The sequence below is a fragment of the Miniopterus schreibersii genome, assembly GCF_964146895.1.
Source record: "Miniopterus schreibersii genome assembly, chromosome: 12".
Lineage (NCBI taxonomy): Eukaryota > Metazoa > Chordata > Mammalia > Chiroptera > Miniopteridae > Miniopterus > Miniopterus schreibersii.
In genome coordinates this window covers 28,784,054-28,802,751 of record NC_138112.1, presented here as the reverse complement: position 1 = coordinate 28,802,751, position 18,698 = coordinate 28,784,054, and the positions used below count along the sequence as shown (strand labels likewise).

Genomic DNA, 18,698 nt, shown 5'->3' with positions numbered 1-18,698 from the left:
AGGTAGGAGACTGTTAGAGGGCCCGGAGTAGGAAGTAATGAAACTGAGGAGGAGCCTTTTCTGAGTTTATGAACTCTGAGGGGAAATGTTGTCTCCCTGATGCCCGTGGAGTGGGGCAGTATGGCTTTCTTTCCACTCCTCCTCCCCGAATCTCCAGGCCACCTCTGGATATTCAAGCTCTTCACTGGGCTTGGGCCATCCAAAGATTAGCTCTATTAAGAAGATTTCTTTGGAGGGCAGTAATGACTTTCCCTTGAAACTCCAAATGTTACTTTGGAGCTGTTACAAAAGCAATTCCTGTAACTCATCCTTGGTGAAGCGAACACAATTCTTGTCTCGCTAACGAAACACTGACTGCCAAATCACTTTTTTGATACATGGCACAGTGGCGGGCTCTGCTACCAGCTCTCTGTGTATCCCAGAGAAAGATTCTGTTTCTTCATCTTTAAATGACATAGTAGAAGTCAATGGCCATAGGCAAATGCCCAAGAATCTATGAAGTAGAACTGAGATTTCTCATGCAGCTCCAGCTTGATCCAGGGAGCCTGCTATGACCCTAGCACCAGAGCTTCATCTCTGCACACACCCTCTCTCACGGTCAGCATCCCCTTTTAAAGGGAGCCCAGGCTTTGGAAAAGGGCACAATTATTAGGAACCATTAGGTCAAATGTCCAAGAATGACAGTCCTGTCTGATTTCTTTAGCAACAGTTTGCCATTTTCCTCTCCTTTTGCCACTACTTATAGTTCAGATTTTCAGAATCTCACACCCAGAATACTATAGTAGCTTTCTCAAACATCTCCCGCTGTTAGTCTCTTTCTTCTCCAATCTGTCCTGTCCACAGTTGCCAGACTGATCTCTTGGAAATCTACTTTTGATCATTCACTTCTGTTTCTTCTAAGAAGGATGAATTGAGCATGGGAGATATCATGCTAGGTGCTAGGTGCACAAAGGTAGTGAGTCTGGACCTTTGTCTGGGAGTGACATTTGGACAGCGATACAGGTACATTCAGGGTACAAGCCAGAGGAAATCAATAGGTCTGGTTGGGTGACAACCCTTCATATCTTCACTGTCTACACTATAAAGTACCAGCTTCCAGGGAAATGTAAGGCACCAGCACTGACTGCAGTCTAACTTGCCAGTCCTGAGTCCTTTCATTCACCTTCATACATTGTTGTTTGCCATGACTGTAAACCATGCTTTACTTCCCACGCATCTTGTGTCCTATTCCTATCCCACAGCCCACCCCTTGCAAATTTTGCTAATCCTCCAAAGTCTCCTCAATTCAAATTCCCTAGGCCTCCATGCCAGAATCTCCTCTTGCTCAGAACTTCAGAGCAAGTTTCCTGTCCCTCTGGTCTGATATGAATAACTTCCTGTCTTGGGGGACTCATTTGTCTTGGCCCACATTGCCTAGCAAGCTGCCTTGAATTGGCAAACATAAAGGTTTATTAAAAGTTTATTAAATAACTGAATAAGCACATTTGCCAAGACTTGTCCCCTCACCTGTTTTGGTAGGCCACGATAGAGAAAGTGTGAAGCCCATGCTCACTGCAGAAATGGTCTCAGAAAGATACATCTATGAGGAAACCAGCTTCCACCTTTCAGGATTTAAATTTATGCCTAAGCTAGTTTTTGACAAAGCTAAACTCAATTCAATTTACTTCTTAATTTCTCTTAAAAAGCACAAATGTGACATGGGTTGAATAAGGCAGAGAGAATGCTGTAGTGAACAGATTACGGGTTTTGGAATCAGACATGGGCTCAGATTTCTTCATCTCTCTAAACCTCAGTTTCTTTAAATCTATGAAAAGGGAATAAATAATTTCCCTTTGAATTTTGTTGTGGTGATTAAGAGATATATGTAAGCTGTCTGGATTTTTACGATGAACACTCCAACTACCTCAAATAACATCTATCACCTTTGTTTTGTACCAGCCTGTGGATAAATAGGTTAGTCATTTATTTACAGTCTACCTGACTTTAGAATTTACAATACAAAAGGGACACATACACATTGTTGACATTTAGCAAGGATATTGATTGCTCTTTCATACTCTCTCCAACATATTTTTCTCTTCCTTAAATTATAAAGATTTTAAAATAAAAAACCCCAAAATTTAGCACAAGTCACTAAATACTGATTTTTCAGTGGAGAACAGCTTGATTCTGAAGATTATACAATTTCCTCAATGTCTTAATAAGTAAGAGAATAACTGATTAGGAAATTGATTTTAAAAAGTTAGAAGAACTGAGAAGGAAATTAAGGGGGTGATTAAGTTTTCATCACAGGCTAGCTTGAATGGAGACTCATTAGGAACTTAGCAGTGAGATCTGGGGAACTGAGATGGTTCTCAAGGAAACCCATCCAAACAGAGGACCACTTAAACCTTAGGGGTCTGGGAAGGCTGGAATTATCTGTGCATGTGTAGACAGAGCCATTGTGAAGGCACATGGAGTGGACACAATTTTGGGCATTTTATTTGTAGCAAATGGGCACTTTTAAATGGAAAGCCTCAGATTTCCTCATGGATACTCTAAAAATTCAATAAGCTTCAAAGCTCACAGCAGACTTTCCATGCAGGCTTCCTAACCTTCCAGACATTTTTATCAGCCTACTGATTAAAGCTCCCATCACACTATCCACACCATCCATCTGGTGTCCCTGATCTGCTGGGCCTTACTCCAACATGCCTACAGCTTCCACCTTCGTGCTCATGCTGTTCCTATGCATGACAAATTCTTGCTTACACTTCAAGATCTTGTTCAAATGACATGTTCTCTTTGGAGCCCTCTCTCCTACCCAAGGCATAATTAGTAACTCTCTTTTTCTTCGGTTTTCCAACAGAATAGGGTACAGTGTGAAGAAATGGAAAGGACAAATGTTCTGCTGTCAAAAATGATCTGAATTTAAATATATCTTTATTGATTTCAGAGAGAGGAAACGAGAGGGAGAGATAGAAACATCAATGATGAGAGAGTCATTGATCGAGCCCGCAACCCGGGCTTGTGCCCTGACCGGGAATCGAACCCCGATCGCCTGGATCCTAGGTCGACGCTCAACGGCTGAGCCACGCCCGGCCGGGCTGATATGAATTTAAACCTGACTCTTGCACCTATTTGCTGTGTGATCTTAGGTAAACTAGTTAATCTGAGGCTCTGTCTCCTGATATTGAAAATGGAGATTGTTAATTCTCTAAATTTATTGGGATCATCAGTGATATTGTACTCATTATTTATCTTCCTATATTTTTCTTTGTGAGCTCCTTGAGATGAGCGACTTTGCCTTTTTATTTACTTTGCTGCCCCTCACAGCACCTAGCATACAGTACCTGGTATTTTGCAGTACTGAAGTGTTTTGCTTTGTTTTTAAAATCAATGGATAGTTCAGAAGTAACTTAAGCATCTGATAGGTCAATTAAAGTCTAAGTTCTATGAAGTACTCTCTGGTTATCCCACGCCCATTAATTTTTAAAAAAATATATTTTTATTGACTTCAGAGATAAATCAGGGAAGGGAAGGGGAGAGAGAGAGAAACATCAATGGTGAGAGAGTCATTGATCTGCTGCCTCCTGCACACCTCCTGCTGGGTATTGAGCCTGCAACCTGGGCATGTGCCCTGACTGGGAATCGAACCTCGATGCTCAACCGCTGAGCCATGCCGGCCTGGCCCATGCCCATTAATTTGAATTCTCATAGTTCTTGTCATTTCCCGCTTCACACATACTAATTGATTCTAAGCTACTCCAGGCTAGTAACCATGACTTTCACTCTGAACTTGGGCAACACTTCACAATGCTCTGTAAATGCCAGCGAATGATAAGGCTATTCAAAATACCATGTCTTTCTCATTCCAAAGAGTTTTTCTCTTCATTTTATGCTAAATTTACTCCATGGAACTAGAGACTGAAGCCTCTATAATAATGACTTATTTCTATGGTTCATGACCTTGGCTCAAAGTGAGTGGTATCTCCTGACCCACTTTCCCAACTCTACACAGTTTCTCTCTCCTCTTTTCGTGTACTTTCTCTTAACTGCCTTTTGCTTTCCACAAGTGTCTTCTCACTGATGCATTATTCTCATGGAGATTTGGAAAACTTTGGTTCATTGTTTCTTGATTAATTGACTCATGGGGAATTACAACTGGTGGGCACCTTAAAAAATTGTTGAATCAAGGCACATCAAATAGAGAACAATTCCAAAGGTATTATGCACAAGTAATCAATCATGGCACTATTTTTCCCCCTGCCGAGGTCACACGTGGCCTCAGAATCATTTTCAACACACTACTGCAGGTAGAAATTATCAATCTATCAATCTATGTAGAAGATGAAACTTGTCTGACATACCTGATGTAGTTCAAAGCTGTTATTTTGCTAATAAGGCCCAACGGGCAGTGGTGACTTAGTCATGAGCTGAAACCAGAACCCAGGTTACCTAATTCTCCTGATTTTAGTCCAGGGTTTCCCTTTCCACATGATCACTGCTTCTCTTTCTATGGCCATTAAAGTCCTGGAATTTATATTCTGTGCATTGGTGCATACTTAAGAGTATATAAAAATATGATTAAAAAGTACAATACACAAGTTTTGGCTTTATCAAAAAGACACCTGGGCTGTAATATGCTGAATCTCAAGTTCTAGCTCTGTGCTTGGCACATGGTAGGTATTCAACAAAATTCTTTGATATATATAACAGGAAATCTATCCTTAATTTTTCAACAATAATCATTGAAAAATACCATCCCTTTGTATATAAGCAGTACTTATTTAAAAGAACTTCATGTATGATGACATATACCTTCACTTTTTATAGAGTAACATCATATGTTTAAATAAATTCCCATCTGGATGTTTTAAGGGAAAATAAATATTTTGTTAATGAATGGACTGCCCAATAGCATTTCCACTTAAAAATAAAAAGGGCAATGTTGTGATTTGGGGCTCAAAAGTCCTGAGAAATGATAGCTTTTCTTCCTATTTTTCATAGTGACATATATTGACCATAACTTGTGGTTCTCACAAACCAGAACTGCTAGGATGGAAAAACAAAGGAAAGGAGACAAACAGAAAGACAATAGGAAGAACAAAGGGGGTAAAGGTATTTTATAATATAGCAAGAAGATACTAGTATTATCATATAAAATAGACTTAAAAAGCTGTAAACCCGACAGTTAACATCATACTTAATGGTGATAGACTGAAAGCTTTTCCCCTAAGGTCAGGAACAAGGCAAAGATGACTGCCTTTGCCACTTGTATCCAATATTGTACTGGAGGTTCTAGCCAGGGCAATCAGGCATGGCAAAGAAAGAAAGAAATTAAAGTTCTATCTTTTTACCTATGACATGATCTTCCAAAAGAATAAAATTGGAACCTTACCTCATATTACATTTAAAAACTAACTCAAAATGGATCAAATACCTAAATGTAAGAGCTAAAGTCATAAAACACTTAGAAAAAAATATCGACATAAATCTTCATGACCTTGCATTAGGGGATGATTTCTTAGATATAACACCCAAAACACAAGTAACAAAAGAAAAAAAGGAGATAAACTGGACTTTATCAAAATTAAAAACTTTTGTGCACCAAAGGACACTATCAAGAGAGTAGGAAGACAACTCACAGAATGGGAGAAAATATTTAGAAAGCGTATATTTGATAAGAGATTCAGAATATATAAGGAATCTTTAAAACTCAACAACAACAACAAAAGAAAACAATTTAAAAATAGGCAAAGAATCTGAACAGACATTTCTCCAAAGAAGATATACAAATGGCCAATCAGCACATGAAAAGATGCTCAACACCTACAGCCATTAGAGAAATGCAGATCAAAACCATAATGAGATACCACTTCAGACCAAATAGGATGGCTATAAGCAGAAAGACATAAAATAACAAGTGTTGGTGAAGATGTAGAGAAATTGGAACTTCCATATACTGGTAGGAATGTAAAATGGCACAACTGCCTTGGAAAACAGTCTTGCAGTTCTTCAAATGACCCAGCAATTCCACTCCTAGGTATATCCCAAATGGAAATAACTGTGTGCCCACACAAAAAACTGTACATGAATGTTCATAGCAGCATTATAAATAATAGTCAAAAAGTGGAAACAACCCAAATATCAATCAACTGATGAACAGGTAAATTAATTGAGGTATATCTACAATGGAATATTATTTGGCAGTGAAAAAAATAAAGAAGTTACACATGCTACAATATAGATGTGCTTTGAGAACATAGTGTATAGTAAAAGAAGCAGCCACAAAAGACCACATAGTGTATAATTATGAAATATCCAGAATAGGCAGATTATTTATAGAGACAAAGCAGATTAGTAATTGCCTAGGGCTGGGTGGGGATGGAGCTGGGGTTGGGAGAAATGGAAAATGACTGCTACAGGATCTCTTAATGGGGTGATGGAATGCTCTAAAATTATGGTGGTGGTTGCATAACTCTCAATATACTGAAAACCTTTGGAGTGCATACTTAAATCGGTGAGCTATATGGCAGTGAATTATATCTCATTAAAGCTGTTATTAAAAAGATACATGTGCATATGAGTAAATATTTTAATTTTAGTGATTAGATTTCATTTGTTAATTCTCTTCTATGTCTGTCACAACAATCCATGTATTCACTTAGATGATCCATATGTGTATTTCCATGATCACTGTCTTAGCTTTATAATGTGTAACAGACTAGACATATTTTATGATGAGCAGTATCTTTTATGAAATCCATCTTTTTAGAACACTTAATTTAAAATAAATTAAAAAATGAAAACATCTAAATTACATCTTTTCTTTTTCATTGTAGTCATTATATCACCTTCATCAACGCATGATTTCTCCTGACCCTAGCAGCTTTACTCCCAGGATTTAATATATTTACCATAAATCTACTTCATCGGAAATTACATCATTACTTTTAGCAATACATTTATAACAGTGCTCTACTGTCTGGTAGCTTCATAATTTGTTTGCTACTGAAAGACTAAATGTTAATTATAGTTAAATCCATGGCAACTGAGAGAACTTAATGTTTTGATTATTTTGTACCTACCCCTTTTGAATCAATCACTCCGGGTTTTGCATTAAACTTCACTGTCTTCAATCGGGCACGTTCCTTTCTTTCCACCCTAAAGAAAATTGAAAATAAAGACTCTATCACATGGTCAGTCATTTATGATTAAGTTCCTCATTAAATGAAGGGCACCTCTTCTTCTTGTCAGACAGCTCAAATAAAATGTGTTCTAAAATATTTCTGTCCCTTTGTTCAGTATAGAAAGTCTTGGTACAAAGTCTTTAAGCTGCTAACACATCCCTTGAAATTTCTGTGATACATGTACTGAGTAGCAGTATTTGGAACAAAGAGGGAGAAAAACCAATATTTGTTATTTAAATGCCTGAATCAATCAATCAAAAGGTATTTCAAGAAATCACAGCACATAGAGATGATGCCAAGAGTGGAGACTAAGTCGACGTCTCTCCTCTCTCTCTGACCTTCTCACCTCTTCTCTCTTTTTTTTTTTGTTCCCTTTTTCTTCCCTTCCCTTTAAGAACACTGAGGGGTTTACTACTTTCACCTCAAAACCAAACATGTTATAATCTTGAACTTTTCCGTTGCCCCAATGTCCTCTCCTGTCATTCTTCTGCAGATTTCATCATCTACCTGCCATGTCACTTATTAATGACTTACGGAGCGCCTACCCTGTATGGAGCAAGGAGCTGAGAAGAAGGAATGAACATTTTAAAAGCATGACTGTAATGAACATAAGACTCATAATGCTGCACAGTAAGACTGCTGATAGCAGTGTGGGAGCATATATTGCATGGAGGTATAAAGAGAAGTGGAAAGCATTGGGGTGGGCTTCTTGGAGGAGGTGCCAATTTATGTGAGACCTGAAGGATGAGAAAGAGCCTGTCAGGAGGAAAAGTTCAGGGAGAATTTCCCAGACAGGAGAGACAACATGCACCGTGACCTGAGCCTCTAAGCAAGCTAACGGGTGCAGGAGGACCCCGGTACACGGTGTATACAGGGTGGGGGTGTTAGGCTACTGGTGAGGCCTCCTTGTAAGGTCCATCCACACTGAGGACTGGGGCTTTTTCCTTGGGGAATCCTCATGAATTATTAGAGGCTATAAAAAAGGAAAGTAATAGAATAGATTAGCATTTTAAATAAATGATCCTGGTGAAGGAGAAACATAGACTGGAGGAGGAAGGGACAGCTCGAAGCAGGAGGTCTCTTTGGAAGAGACCTCCTGCGGGAAATGATGAGAAATGGTAATGAAGTGGAGGAGAGAGAAGGGCTCGAGGAATATTAGTGAAATAAAATTTCTAGGACTTGTGCCTCGTTTGAAGGCTGGCAATGAAAAAGAGGAAAAGGCAGAAATTTAAATATCTCCCTAATTTTTTTTCCCCTCTCCAGTGTGACATGATCATCTCTTCCCCTGCGCCACAATAGCACTTATTTGCGTCTCTATGTGGGTGTTCTTTCTCGGTTCCCTGTGTTTGTTTCTTTCTGCACATGCAAGGCTCTAGGACCCTCGAGAACAAGCCCACATATCACTCCACAGTGTGTTATAACAAGTCCTCAATAAATAACTGATGAACTAAAATAATATTCACTGCATTGTTTTAACATGATGTTTCGTTTAAATATGGCTAGCTCTTATTTCAAAAATGGGGAAAGAGAGAGGAAAAACCTAAATCTCCAGAAACTTAATGCTTTCTGAAATCTAAGCTATTCATAGATTAATAATTAACAACATGCGCCTTTTAAACTGTGAGCTCTTTTGTGCTTCCAGCTGAAACACAGTGAGAATCAGGGTTTCTATAGTTACAGAATGGAGTTTCAGAATATATTTATTTCAACGTGAGAGTAGGATATTTGAGTGGAAACAGCTGAACACAATTTTTCAAATCTAACCTCAGATATTAAAGCAATATGTTCCACGGAGAGTTTCTACTTGAGCCCAACATACAGCAGCTGGGAGGAGAGCAAGGAAGTCTTCAGATAAGGTAAGCGGCCAACTGGGAAGATGCTCACTGACAAAATGCCTTCTCTGAGCTCCTTCAGCTTTTCTGTTTTAATCCAGGAGCAAATGCTAATTCATATTCATTTCCTTGGATTTTTCTAAAACTGCGGTTACAGCCCTGACTTTATCCTGGCTTCTCTGCATCAACCAGGCTAATTATGGAAAAGACTAGTCCAATAGATGTTGCCAAAATGATGATAGCATACAGAGAATACACGGTTATTTGATTAGGCTGTGCAAATTCTGCATAAATCCACAGAACTCACGTGGGTCCCGAACATGCATAATATTCGGCTCAACTCAGTATTCTATTCTAAGAATTGTTTGGCCACAGCATTCTAATATTTTCTGCGTGGTTCCTAATGTTTTAATTTCTTTTCAGAATTCTTAAGAAGTGTCTCTATTAGGCCACTTAAAAAATTGTTTTTAATTGATTTCAGAAAGAGGAAAAGAGAGAGATAGAAACATCAATGATGAGTCATCAATCAGCTGCCCCCTGAAAGCCTCCTACTGGGGACTGAGCGGGCAACCTGGGCACGTGCCCTGACTGGGAATTGAACCCTGACCTCCTGGTTCATGGGTCGACACTCAACCACTGAGCCATGCTGGCTGGGCTATTAGGCCATTTTTAATGGTCCACCCCTTAAATCTTATAAGGGTTGCAAAGAATGTTGTCAGATGGATGAACACAGACACACAGACACACACAAACACACGCACATAAATCTAATATTTGATATGGCATATTATTAATCTTCAAACAGGCAATAGAATAAGTAAACAGCAATTTTTAAAGCATTACCATATGGGTGGCATGGTTTGGTTCACTCATGAAGGAAGGTTTGCTTTCTACTTGGGTTGAAAGTTTCATTAATAATGATAATGATGATATATAAGTGGTGGCTGAAGTTTTAACATATAATCATTAATGAAAAATCCCTTCACATTTCCATGATCTCATCTGCTCTCCACAATAACCAAGTGATGTAGGTATTATCAACCCTGTTTTATGGCTTGCCAAGCTGGAACTTGAAGCTTACCCCATTAGAAAGTGGTAGAAATAGGGTCTGAACATGTACCTGCTAACAGCTGACTTTAGTGACTGTCCACATCTACTCATTTCAGAAACAGCATTCAAAGACCTTCCATACCACCCCTAATCCAATGGGAATTTTCAAAAAATGTGATATTTTGGATGGGTTGTAAACAACCCCTTCCCTTGTATCCATATATCCCAAATGTCCTGAATTAAATAAACCTTAACCAAATTTAAGCATGTAATCACTGTGATAATACCATATCTTAATAGCTTGGCCTCAAAATTCAGAATTAATTTGCTTTTAACACTAAATTCAGGCTAGCCAAATGCCTATTTGCAACATTAGGCCACAAGTATTTGATTGATTTCTCTCTTCAGCAGTCTTTTTGGGTGCACTGAAATCCCACCACAGTCTTGCTTTCCCACCGTGGGGGCCCGCATTGAGTGCCTCTTGGAGTTCTCTGCAAACCCTGCACCTTGGTAGTAGTGGCTATGGCATATCTTTTCTTCCTCACCTGCTTCCTCACCTAGGTCCTCTCTCCTAGGGCTTCTTGGGATGCATGCGAATAACTTATTGCTGAACTCAGAGTTAGGGCTGGGAAATAGGGCCCTAAATAATGCTACGTTCTTTTGAGCCCCAAAAGCTCAACATTTGAAGAAAGGAAACAATCCATCATTTGAGAATTCACAAGAGTATTAGAAGCTATTCTAAGCACTTTACCTATATTATCTATAATCTGTTCAATGACCTAGGGCTTAAGATATAGCTGGCAATATGAAAGGTACTTAAGGAATCTTTATTGAATAAATGAATGAATGAATGAACCCTCAAGGAGGCTAGTACACAGTTCTTGACCTGAATGTGAAAACCGAGGCTCAGAGAGTTTAAGTGACTTGCCCAAACAACCAGTGTTTCTGATAAAAAGTTGTTCACCGTTTCATGGCTTTTTCACTTGGTAAATTTAGCATCATCTTCTCTAATTATTTTACTAAGTAAGACTCCTTGGGCAGAAATAGGTGATATTAAGGTCCATAAATCTTTACCTAAGGAAAGGCAGACTGAACTGATGAGAAGAATTGCTGTATTTCTCTCACACTCAAGAGATGCAAGCAATTAATTAGATTGTTTAAGCAGAAATAATCCTCTCCGCCCTAGTTTGGTCACTGACCAAAATACTGAAAATATAAACTGGATGGCAAAATTTGAGCAATCAGTTGACACGGAGCATCTCCAGAGAGTACCACACGGTCATGCTTTCATGAGCCCAACTGTCTCCCTCTGCCTTCTCAGCCAATTCCCATCTGGCGTTTTCAGGTTCTGGCCAACCATGTAATGAAGGCAGGCTTGGAGCACTGGATGGTGGGAACATAATTCAGTGCTGGGTGTTCCTTTGGCTGTGCTCCACAAGGCCCTGTTGCAGGGAGAATGGAAATGCCATTCTGGCCACAGGCTTGCTGCGAAGGCTAGGTGAGTAAACCCTCAAGCAGTGCCAGCTGCAAGCTGTCATCTGAGAGCCCAGGTGACCAGTCACTGTGGGGCAATGCATAAAGACTTGGATTAGGAGACTGTGGAACAAATCTCAGCTTGGCCACTCACAAAGTAGGTAGTCTCAGAAAACAGAGATTCTATTCTAAGAATCTAGGTTTTGAAATCACATGAGCCTGGGTCTGAATTCTGCCTCTACAAGTTACTAGCTCCATAGCTTAGGGCAGGCCATTTAACCTCTTAGGATGTCAGTTTTCATGTTGTTAAAATTAGAATATTAATACAGACTTTGAAAAATTATGGTGAATGTTAAATGAGATAATAGAAGAAAATTGTTTAGCACAGTGTCTGAAAACATAGTAAGAACTCCTTAATTAGCAAGGGCTCCTGGTATACTCTTGGTGTAGCAGAAAGCCACCTGATCTACTACCAGAGAGACCTAGGTTCAGCCAGTGGCTTTTGTGAAGATGAAATGAAATATATTTGAAAGCACCTGGCATAATACACAGTCAGTGCTGCCATTAGATGGAAACCATCCCTCTGTCTTGCTGCCGTTTCATTTCCCTTGATACCTGCCATGGACTGAATATTTACGCCCCACACCCTACCCCATGATTTATCTGTTGTAGCTTTAATCCTCAATGTGATGGTATTTGGAGGTAGGGCCTTTGGGAGATATTTAGGTCAGGAGGGTGGAGACATTATAAATGGGATTAGTGCCCCACAAGAAGAGACATAAGAAAAAGCAATCTCTCAGCCTTGTAGTGAGAAGGCCTTCTGCCAAGAGGACCCTCACTGGGAACCCAATTAGCCAGCACCTAGAATTTGGACTCTCAGTCTCCAGAACTGTGAGAAATCAATGTCTATTGTGTAAGCCACTCAGTCTGTGGTGTTTCTCTGTGGTAGCCTGAGCAGAGTGAGATAGTACCTTTATTTACAGTATAGTCCCCTTCCCCTAATCACAGTGTAGCTGTGCAGTAGCTACATGTTGGTGCCATAAACGCTAAGCTCTAGACAGTGGCCAGATGACAGCCCTTGGCATCCAGATGCTGCTCAAGCAATGTTTACTGAATTAAATTTTGTGAACTCTTATTTTTGTAACTTTGGGAGGTAGGATTGTATATGAATTAAGAGCATCAATTCTGTAGCCTGGATTCAAATCCCAGTTCTATCACTTACTAGCTGGGCAATTTCAGGCAAGTTAACCAACCTCCTGATTTATAAAATGAAAATAATATCATCAGTTCCTTTATATGGTTGCAATGAGGTTTAAATAGTGAATTGTAAAGGGCTTAGAACAGTGTCTGGCATGTTCTAGGAGTGTTTTGATAAATAAAATTTATTCACCATCATCAAAAAATCAAGGGGGAAGGCAATTTTCATCTTGATTTTCCTGGGATGATTAAATGGAATCATAATAGAGAAACATGTCTGTAAAGGGTAATGTCACACACTGATGCTATCTATTATGAGGTTTTTCTAGATCAGCTCCACTAGCTGAACTATATTCATAAAAAGGGCAAGAGGGGAATTAAGGATGGAAAAAATAACCCCAATCGTATTTGTACCAGCTGCTATCTATTCTGAGCTGTAGTTTTAAGATGATGAATGTAGAATGAAATGAGGGTGCCTCATTTAGAAGTCAAGTATTAAAGAGCAGGCTTACAACAGGCTTATGACAGATTTTAAATCGCATTGAAGTAAGTGCATAAGAACTCTATGTGAGATGGGATTTTAAGTGAGTTTTATTTCTCCTTTATACTTTTCTAAATTTTCCCACTTTTCTACAATGAAACATGTTACTTTGATAAACATATAAAACAACAAAGCAACTTTTGGGGAAAGAATTAAAATCCTAAGGAGAAAATTTTAGAGAAATTCATTTATGCGCATACACACACAGAAACACATGAAGGGGGAGACTAGACTCTCAAGAGATACAATACAAATAAATGTTAATACTAAATTCACTGGAAAAATTTCTTTTCCAGGACAGCTGTAGGATGGCTGTTAAAATGGTTTTCACCCCCAAAAGAAAGAAAGCCAACTTAAGAATGACCACTGGCAGGTGGAAAATTACAAGAGGAATAGCACCGAGAATGTTCCTTGGGGAGAAAAGGGTGTGTAATCCAACAAATGAAGGAGTAACGACAAGCTGGTCATACAGTTCAACTCTCCCATCCAAAGCTTGAATCCCTTCTACAGCTTTCCTGACAATGGATCTTCTATTATCAGAATCACCCGGAGGAACTTCCAAAAAAATACAGATGTCCAGGACCCACTCCAGATAGTCTAAATCAGAATCTTAGCACGTGTGTGTGTGTGTGTGTGTGTGTGTGTGTGTGTGTGTGTGTGTGTGTGTGAGGGGGGTGGAAGAGGGGCAGGGGGGCAGGGGGCGGGCCTAGCTAAGTTTTTATACCATTCCCCGGGTGTGAAGTCATCGCTGTAGCTTACTGCCTTCCCAGGTTAGTCCATACCATCTCTGGGCAGCTCTGACTAGTAAAAACACTTGAAAATGGACCGAATCTATCCCCACACAGCTGTCCTTCCTCCATCCCTTTCATCCTTGGGGCTTTTTTCTATGGAGCAGCCCCTCAGACAGCTTCGATTAATTAAATCAAACCAAATAAAAATGCATGTTGCCTTGACATATTTTTTTTGAAGTAAATGGAAATGGAGGAACACAGAATATAAACTAGGTCTGAGAGAAACTGCTCTGAATACAAAAATCTTTCAGAAAACATTACAAGCCATGGTACAAACTCAGAATGTCCTCCAGGGTAAACCTCAGTTACTCAGGAGCCCAGAGGTTAGAGGGACCCAGGGGACTGTCTGCTGGTGGGGGATTCCTAGGCAAGGGCATGGGGGAGGGGGTGGGGGTTGAACGAGGGAGAGAGGGGTGGTGTGGGGGGTTTGGGGTGGGGGGAGGTTCGCTATAGTTTCAGTTGCTTCCCTGGAACTCTGCCCCCCTAAGGGTGAGGGAGCAGCTGTGGAACAGCCTGCCTGCTGCCGTCCCCTCACATTTCTCCCCAGGCTGTGTGGCCACAGGCAGAGGAAGATGGGAGACCAGGCTTCTTTGCGTGCAAATGCCCCATGGGGTTACTCTTGGGTTTAATTTACATCTTCCACTGTGGTCCGTGACAGCTCAGCCACTAGATCACGTTGTGTGGCAGCACTTACGTACTCGGCTTCACTGAGGGTATTGGGGTGTCTGGATGTCAGGTGAGCCCTTCGAGAAACCTCCAGCTCAGGAAAAGTTGGTGACTGCTGTGAACACGCATTATTCCTCACTTTGATTTCTTGCCACATCTCTTTTCTAGGGTGCAGATAATGTTTCTTAGCTAATATCTGGGGTAAGGGAGGTTCCTTTCTGCTGGTGGTGGGTAGAAACTGCTGGGACAGAAGAAGGAGCTGGCTGTTCCGAAGGATATCCCAGCCTTTCAAAAGCAGAGCTGAACAAATGCTTAGAAAGGAAAGAGCATAATACTCTCGACTTAGGAAATCCGGAACTCAACAGCTGAGTGGGAGTGGAAAGTTGTAGGGTAGGGTCGGGAACAGGCGTAACTAAGAGAGTGCAAAACAGTTGTAAAGCCAGTCTCTCGGCCTTACCCAATGTTTGACAGCTCGTGTCCCACGCACCTGAATTTGGAACGGAGGTTTTTGGTTTATTTCCTTCAGTATTTGGAGGTGATGCACAACCAGGGCCTTAGCTTAGTAAACAATCTGCTTTATTTGGCTTTTACCTGGTCTTTCTATGAGATTATCTGTTAAATTCTGAACCTGTGGAATAAACCCTCTGAGTTTCTAAGTCAGCATACAAGCTGATCAACATAATCTTGAAATGTGAGTGCTGGTAGATGGCTTTCAGAAGCAGTGTAAGCAGACCCCCTTCCTTCCTTTATGCCCTATTACAGTCACCAGTTTCAGTAAAACCCTAATATGAAGAGAGTGGGAATATTTAATTCATGTCACCTATTTCCCGCAGACTGACTATCCTACTCAAATAGATATTTTGTGCACAGTTTGCCACATGTTCATCTTCCCTCATCTCCACTCACTGGATAGCTGAAGAGCAAATGATCTGAAATGCAAAAATGTTCTTACCTCCGTTTGCTGGGGATGACCCCCATCTCTTCACTGTCTCCCTCCAGGGTGACCCTCCGGGCTTGCCACCACTCATCGTCAGAGGCGTTGATAACATGGAGAATATCTCCGTATTTAAAGCTAAGTCCTTGACTTGGCAGCCCACTGTCCTTGCTCTTGTCATAGTCAAACATGGCTCTGGAGAAAACCAACGACAGAGGACATTGTTAGGAATCTCTGGAGCACAGATTTTGGGTTCATAATTTTGATTATTCAATCTTGCCCTGAAAATCCATCATCCAACTTCTAGGACTAACTCCCAAATCGCAGTCCACATTCCCATTGCTTTGGTTACAAATTGAGGCTAGTACTTGCTTCCCCTTGGCAACTGCAGGGGGAACCCTAAAACTGGGGCACTTTTCTTGGAGGCCATCATCTGTGACAGGTGATGATAGGAGATGGTAAAGTGCCTACTGAAGACAGTTTAGTACCTAATGAAGACTTTTCTTTCCTTTCCACTATAGTCAAATTTTTTAAATCACTAAAAATAAGAGAAACATGGGCATCTTTCCTGAATGAAACATTTGTGTAATGAACAAATCCTCTCAGATGTATCAGTCTGTAGAACTCTTCCCTTTATAATAGGGGAAACTCTCCATTCACAGGGGATTGTGATCCCTCCACTCACCTGGAACACTGACCCATCACTGCAGAGGTTAATATAATGACATAAATAAATGCTTAAAATGCAATAATGCAAATATAGACACCTGTGTTTATGGGTGTGTGTATATAGATAGATCAAAATTATATGAACAGGACAAATCTTGTTGCTTCCATAGAATGCTGAGCCCACCTCATTATTGCAGTTATCACCCTGAATTATAATTCTTGTTTTATGTATCATGCTTTCCCCACCAAAGAGCATTTGCTTAGCCTAGCAAAGCCCAACACATGTATGACTAGTGGGGTGAGGGAGTTGGAGACAGAATTAAAATGATGACCAGGACCTTAGTAACCAGCTGGTGCTTTCAGAAGACGACAATTTGTCTCAAGTCCTGTATTGTCTCCCTTCTCCTGTATCCCCCACTCTCACAAACCACCACACGCACAACATACAATTTCTCTGGAAAAGCAGATTCTGCCATCTCCTTGTGTATTCCCTTGTGATTCCAATCTAAGAATTTCCCTAAAATGTAACCACTGTGCAGGAAGAATTAGTTAGATATGGGAAACAGACCTTTCTAATATCACTGAGGACCAAGTGTGTGTCTTTTCCTTTCTTATTTTTCTCTCATGAAATAAATGCCATGTCTGCTGTCATGGCAACCAAAAAGAGCTGAAGACAGCATCTAAAGCTCCAAAATACTGTAGGAAAAGTTGAATTCCTTGCAACACAACCCCTTCTTCCACTAACTCTGTCCCCACATGAAGAATAGGGGGGAAGTTTCTAGGTCCCAACCCCCAAAATGACCCATTTCCACCTTGATCATTTGCATGTTCCCCACCCGAAGTTTCAACAAAGCCCCTGCCAGGGAAAGAGGGCTGGGAGAGGGCAGACACCCACTCCGGACACTGTCACTTCTCGGGTGGAGTGATGTGACATAAATTAATATTCCTGAGCCACGGGTTATTTAATACAAAATAGTCCAATAACTATATTCACATGGACCTGTTGTCAACATTAATAAAATAACACATACAAAGCTCCCAGCCCCAGGTAGGTGCAGCGTAGCAGAGTGGAATACAGGGGTTAATAGTATAGACTGAGCAGCCACACTGGTGGGGCAATATCCCTGTCCTATGACTTCCTACGAGTCATATAGCTGGTTACCCAGGCAAGCTACCCAACCTCTCATAGACTCCAGAGTGGTGGTAACAGTACCTCCTTTGAGGAATTGCATGGATGAAATGTTACGTAAGGCAATATGTGGATAGGGACAATCAGTAAATATGAACTGTTGTTGATATTATTATTTCCCCTTTCCCTTGAGTGTATATTCATAAAAATCCTTTCTACGAATGCTACTCTGTGCAAAAAGTCGCTAACATAGCAATCCTGAGGCTGCTCTCCTTAAAAAGCCCTGCTTGCAGGGGTGGCCCTTGGCCGACTTCTGGGAACATAGGTTCTGGGAAGTTTCTCACCGTTTCCTACGCAGAATGGCCCACTGTGCCTAAACTGTATAACTAACAATGGTGCCGAACACTGGCTTTCCTTCTGGGAGTCTGGAAATGTGCCAGGCATAGGGTGTCTGTGTGATCTGCGCCCCAAAAAAACCCTGGATCCTGAGTCTCTAATGAACTTTCCCGGTAGAAAATATTTTATGCCTGTTGTTGCAATTTGTTGCTGGAGGAACTGGGCATGTCCTGGGTGACTCCACTGGGAGGGGACTCTTGGAAACTAGCACCCAGTTTCCTCTGTACTTTGACCCTTCCTGTGCTGATTTTGCTTTGAATCTTTTTGCTGCAATAAACCAGAGTCATGAGTACGATGGGGCTGAGGCCTGTAAGCCCTCCTAGTGAACCATTGACCTGGGAGCTGTCTTGGGGACCCCAGCACTCACTCTATGGATTGTAAAGTATATTTCGATATACTACCTCATTTGTGACTCGATCCAGTCCTACAAAGAAGGTATGACATACACAGCACTGTTCCCTTTCTATAGATAAGGGATGAATCTGGCGAGGCCCACTCACTACCCCAGGATACATGGCTTAGGGGCAGGACCTGGGGCTGGAGCTTGGGTCTCCTGATCCCGAGTCGCAGCTCCATGCTTTTTACCTTGTCCCCTCTCAATCTTGGAGGTGGTAAAGGTGGTCACAGGTGGCAAGGATGATAACCATGATGGCCACCAGTACTAATGCCCATGTTAGGGGCCTGACACTTTGTATTCATTGTCTTACTTGACATTACAGCAACCCGAAAGGTAAACATTCGTATTTGTTTTACAGATAAGGAAGGGTCTCAAAATCCACATTCTTGGACATTTCATCATCAGGCTCAATTTCCCAGCCTGTCACTCTCCAGCCATGCTCTCAACTTAG

The 18,698-nt window shown here is 40.9% G+C and overlaps 1 protein-coding gene across 28 annotated transcripts in view; it reads right to left on the bottom strand.

The window, feature by feature from the left end:
* The window catches only part of DLG2 (discs large MAGUK scaffold protein 2), a 1,618,243-nt gene that overhangs the window by 51,563 nt on the left and 1,547,982 nt on the right, over window positions 1-18,698 (bottom strand). For 26 of the 28 annotated variants that reach the window (XM_081155084.1, XM_081155073.1, XM_081155097.1 and 23 more), the window contains 2 exons: window positions 15,675-15,851; window positions 7,071-7,146 (listed from right to left, as the gene is read on the bottom strand). In XM_081155084.1, coding sequence (XP_081011210.1) covers window positions 7,071-7,146; window positions 15,675-15,851 — 253 coding nt within the window. The remainder of the gene's footprint in view (window positions 1-7,070; window positions 7,147-15,674; window positions 15,852-18,698) is intronic. The other 2 variants (XM_081155091.1, XM_081155090.1) reach the window with 1 other exon arrangement.